Here is a 4,322-nt window from a genome sequence, read left to right as displayed (position 1 = left end):
AGACAAGAAAACACTTCTTTGTGTTCACAGGCAGCCAATAACATGTTATAACTTGTGTCCCATTTCGTTTGGTTGTCAATTAGTAGATCTTTTGTAGAAGGGGTTTGAAGTTGTCTCTTCAGTTCATCAAACCTCTCTCCGCAGCTGTCTTTGGTTTTAACATACTTGACGCTCTCACGGACTTTCTTTATGGGCGTTTCATAATCCGCAGCTCCAAGCAGATCTTGCGCCATACTGCTTAGGAGGCGAGCATAGCAACTACCCAACAACAACTGACCATTCAATACATGCTGGTTCCTGGCAGACAAACAGCACCTGAGGTTTTCAATAGAGGCTTTATTTACTACTGANTACATAAGCATCCAGCAGGGAGTGACTCTGTTCAGTATAGTCAAGGTACAGCTCATGTACTGCATCATCAACACTCCTGATCCATTTATCTGCATCTTCCCCGTAAGCCTTAGAGAAACTAAACTCAATAAGCTTCATTTTGAAGCGCGGATCCATCACCACAGCAACAGCCAGAAGCAGGAAACATTCTCTCCAGTACTCGTCAAACTTCTCTTTCATTGGGTTCACCAGGTTTCTAACATCTGCATCTTCACTCATGGCTGTGTGACTTAGCTCTAGCTGAAGCTTTGTCATTTCATGGTACAAATCGTTTGCTGTCAATCGAGTTGAGCCAGTCAAAACATTGGCTGCGTCAAAAAGAATCTTCAAGCACGAGCAAAGAATCTCAATCTTTCTCCATTCTTCAGGAGATGTTGACAGTTTATAATCAAGATCGCAGTTTCCCAGACAAGAAAACACTTCTTTGTGTTCACAGGCAGCCAATAACATGTTGTAACTTGTGTCCCATTTCGTTTGGTTGTCAATTAGTAGATCTTTGGTAGAAGGTGTTTGAAGTTGTCTCTTCAGTTCATCAAACCTCTCTCCGCAACTGTCTTTGGTTTTCACATACTTCACGCTCTCACGGACTTTCTTTATGGGTGTTTCATAATCCGCAGCTCCAAGCAGATCTTGTGCCATACTGCTTAGGAGGCGAGCATAGCAACTACCCAACAACAACTGACCATTCAATACATGCTGGTTCCTGGCAGACAAACAGCACCTGAGGTTTTCAATAGAGGCTTTATTTACTACTGACTGCCCAACAGTGAGACTGGAAAGCCTTCTCTCAAGATTCCAGTCGGATAAACAAGCTGCAATAGGCTGATTTAAGGCAAAATCAGAATCAGGAGAAGGAACGACAGCAACATTTAGAAGCCTATGAGTTAGTTTCCAATCCCTATCAATGAAGTGTCCTGTCACAAACGCATAACCCACAGATTGATTTGATGTCCACAAATCTACAGCAAGGTTAACTCGCCCAGGAATCTCACTGATGAAGTTTGAAAGCTTTTGCTTCTCAGACAAGTACATATTGACACAATCACCATGAATGGTATTGAAGCTTGCCATACTGAACTGGGGACGAAGGGCCTGCACGAAACCAGCAAATCCAGAATGCTCGACCATGTGAAGGGGATAATCATGCATGATAATCATCTTGGCCATCTCGTTGTAGCAGCGATCTTGATCCAGAGGGAAGTTCATATGTGTAGCAGAAGCCCTCTGGCGTTTCTTGGGAGGACCAGTGCTAGGATCTTTGGAATCAACGACTTGTGCTAGCTGAGTGTTGTCTCGGCTCATTGGACAAATACCCAATTGAATGTGACGCTTAAGGTGGCTAGTTCCTGCCAACTTTTGGCCAGTAATGTAGGCGAAAGATTTCCTGCAGTGCTTGCAGCAGGCTTTGGTAGATCCAGGGCTAGAAGTTTCAATGGTGAAATGCTCCCAGACCATAGACTTCTTCCTCCTGCGCTTGGCTGGTAGTGTGCCAGGTTCAGGGAGCAAGCCATCATCAGTATCGGCAGTAGGGGCGTCATCGTTGGTGCGTGTCGGGGTGAACAAAGCCATGGAAGGGTTATTATGGGAGGTATCGACATCCATATGGGATTGGTCATCAATCTCAAAAGAGCCATTGTTATCGATCAGCATCAAAGAATTATTATCCATACCCTTCAAGTCCTGCAGATACAATCAATGAGTGAGTATACATAAAATACATAGTGGATCACTTGCTAGCACCATCATATCAGCACAGGAGAGAATTAGGATAATAGAGCAAACAAACTGAGCCTAATGTATGTATAATTGTATAATTCAACAGGATGGATTTAAAAAAAGAATAAGATCGTAAACAGCATAGAGTTATTATTGCAGATATAGAGAGATTTGAACATAANAAAAAAAAAAAAAAAAAAAAAAAAAAGGGGACGAGATCTGTGGAAACCGACCTCGGAACCAGACAGCGGGAGGAGATAGTGGAGAATTCAGGCGACAGAGATCCGGAATTAGCCTAAACCTAAACCACTGGAAAACCACAGTAAATCGAGTTAGAAGAGAAGCGAGATCTAAGATTGGAGCAATTAAGAGAGAGAGAGAGATAGAGAGAGAGAGAGGAATAGATTAAGATTACCCTTAGATTGTAGCGGCGGGAACGATAAGCGCGAATCGAGACGAAAGAGAGAAACTTTGAAAAATCAAAAAAGATAGAGAAAGAGAGGAGGGAGACGACGATACGAGACTCAGACGAGGGGCTAATGGGCTTTAGGACGAGCTCAGTTCGGCTCTGCTCTTTCTTTTGATCGAAACCCTAAGAGAGAAAAAAAAAAAAATTAGAGACTCGAGACTCGAGACTCGAGAGAACACAACTAATAACTTAATCTGTGTTTGGACCTTATTACGGCTAGGGTTTTGAGCTTTTTTTTCCTTTTTCTTTCGGCCTTTTCTCATCTGCTTCTATTATATACGAATACGATGAAAGAGAGGGCATAAACGGTATTTACTCTTATAGATCTCTCTATCCGCCGTAGATCTATGGTGGACTTTACGTCCTGCTTTTATTTTTCCTTTTCGGTCGTACGTACGTACCTGTCAAATTTAACTAGTTAAGTTAGCTTTCCTTTTACCGAATCAATATGTACATTGTCCAAAATTAAGCTTTTCCCACCATACGAGAAAGGAAATAAGGAATTCCGATGCAAACTCACACCAAATCCAAATAAAATAAAGAAAGAGAGCGTGTAAAAATTGTTAGGAATGGTAAGGTTTGGAGAAAGATGCTGCGGTGTAGCCATTATTAATAAATCTCATTGGTCTCGCTAGAAAGATAAGATAGAGAGAAAAGTCTAACTCAAGAATGGTTGTAATAAATCATCACACAAGTATATCTAAAAAACAAAAAAAAAAATAAGCATTCTTGAGAGACTTTTTGATCATGACCGTGTTTTATCCACATGTTCCATCAATTTCACTGATTTTTTCTTTTATAGCAAAACCAACTCGGAAAACCGGTTGTCTCTGTACTACTACAGTCTACAGTATATTGAAAGGAGTATTATAGAGGTAGGTAGAGCAGAACCGCCCTCTCTTCTCACAATATGTGCATCAAACTGTAACTGAGAAAGGCAAAAAAAAATATTGTATTTGTTTTTCCGCAAAAGACCCTCAGATTAACAAATGAAACAATGAACATTGCCACATTCCTACCATGAATGCAGCTTTTAAACCACGTCCTTTTTTAGTTGAAGATGAATCTCTTATAGGTTATCTCTCAGCCATTTCAGAGCTCCATTTGCCACAGACCTACGTGCAAAAAAAGTTGCAGGACTACGTTTTTAGAAGAAGACTTTTATGTGCTTCAGATTTAAGAACACAACCATAGCTGGACTATTCCCTATATCATTTCAAGGGCAGAATCTTTTTTTAATTGACTTACCCTGCTAAGTCTTTGATGCTCTTCCACAAGTCGTTTTCTTGCTCTGGTTCTTGATTTTCCTCCTTCACTTCATCTATCCTGTTTTCTGAGCTACTAGGTGCGGTGCTCAGAGCTACAAAACCATAGGTGGCATACACATGAGGGGATCCATCAACGTATACGTGTATCATCAAATAGTCTCACATCAATGCAGATACATACAAGATCCAAGAGGTTCCACTAATATTATTTGGTACATAAAATAAAACACAGTCCTCTGCATTAGAGATTTGACAACTTACTACTGGGTTGCTGAGGCTTAGCACGAGTTCGCGACCGGTTGCTGGATGTGTCCTTCAGAGATGCAAGTTCCTCCAGTAACTCCCGTTCTCCAGCACTGTTCGTAGGATCCAGAAAACCCATTGAGGAATCGACAGACACAAACCTTTGTTTGGTTTAGTTAAATTGACCAAAAGACAAATTTAGACGGTAATACCTTATTTGATTTGGTATAGATACT

At 41.0% G+C, this 4,322-nt stretch overlaps 1 protein-coding gene and 1 long non-coding RNA gene across 3 annotated transcripts; both read right to left on the bottom strand.

The window, feature by feature from the left end:
• Positions 1–351: 351 nt before the first annotated feature.
• Positions 352–2,858, bottom strand: LOC104774129 (zinc finger BED domain-containing protein DAYSLEEPER; the record flags this gene model as incomplete). Its single annotated transcript, XM_019242829.1, is given in 4 exon segments — positions 352–2,070; positions 2,340–2,415; positions 2,522–2,698; positions 2,782–2,858. A coding segment is annotated over 1 exon segment (1,707 nt), but the record flags the coding sequence as incomplete, so codon positions are not given.
• Positions 2,859–3,331: 473 nt separating this feature from the next.
• On the bottom strand, positions 3,332–4,322 carry LOC104774128. 2 transcript variants are annotated; one of them, XR_765250.2, is made up of 5 exons: positions 4,299–4,322; positions 4,105–4,199; positions 3,824–3,935; positions 3,595–3,690; positions 3,332–3,503 (listed from the first exon to the last, which is right to left on the bottom strand). It is a non-coding gene; the product is annotated as an uncharacterized LOC104774128 (long non-coding RNA). The 2 variants fall into 2 exon arrangements; XR_765249.1 differs by having other exon boundaries at positions 3,345–3,690.

The sequence above is a fragment of the Camelina sativa genome, unplaced genomic scaffold (genome assembly GCF_000633955.1).
Source record: "Camelina sativa cultivar DH55 unplaced genomic scaffold, Cs unpScaffold01604, whole genome shotgun sequence".
Taxonomy (NCBI): Eukaryota; Viridiplantae; Streptophyta; class Magnoliopsida; order Brassicales; family Brassicaceae; genus Camelina; species Camelina sativa.
This window is presented reverse-complemented; position numbering and strand designations above follow the sequence as displayed.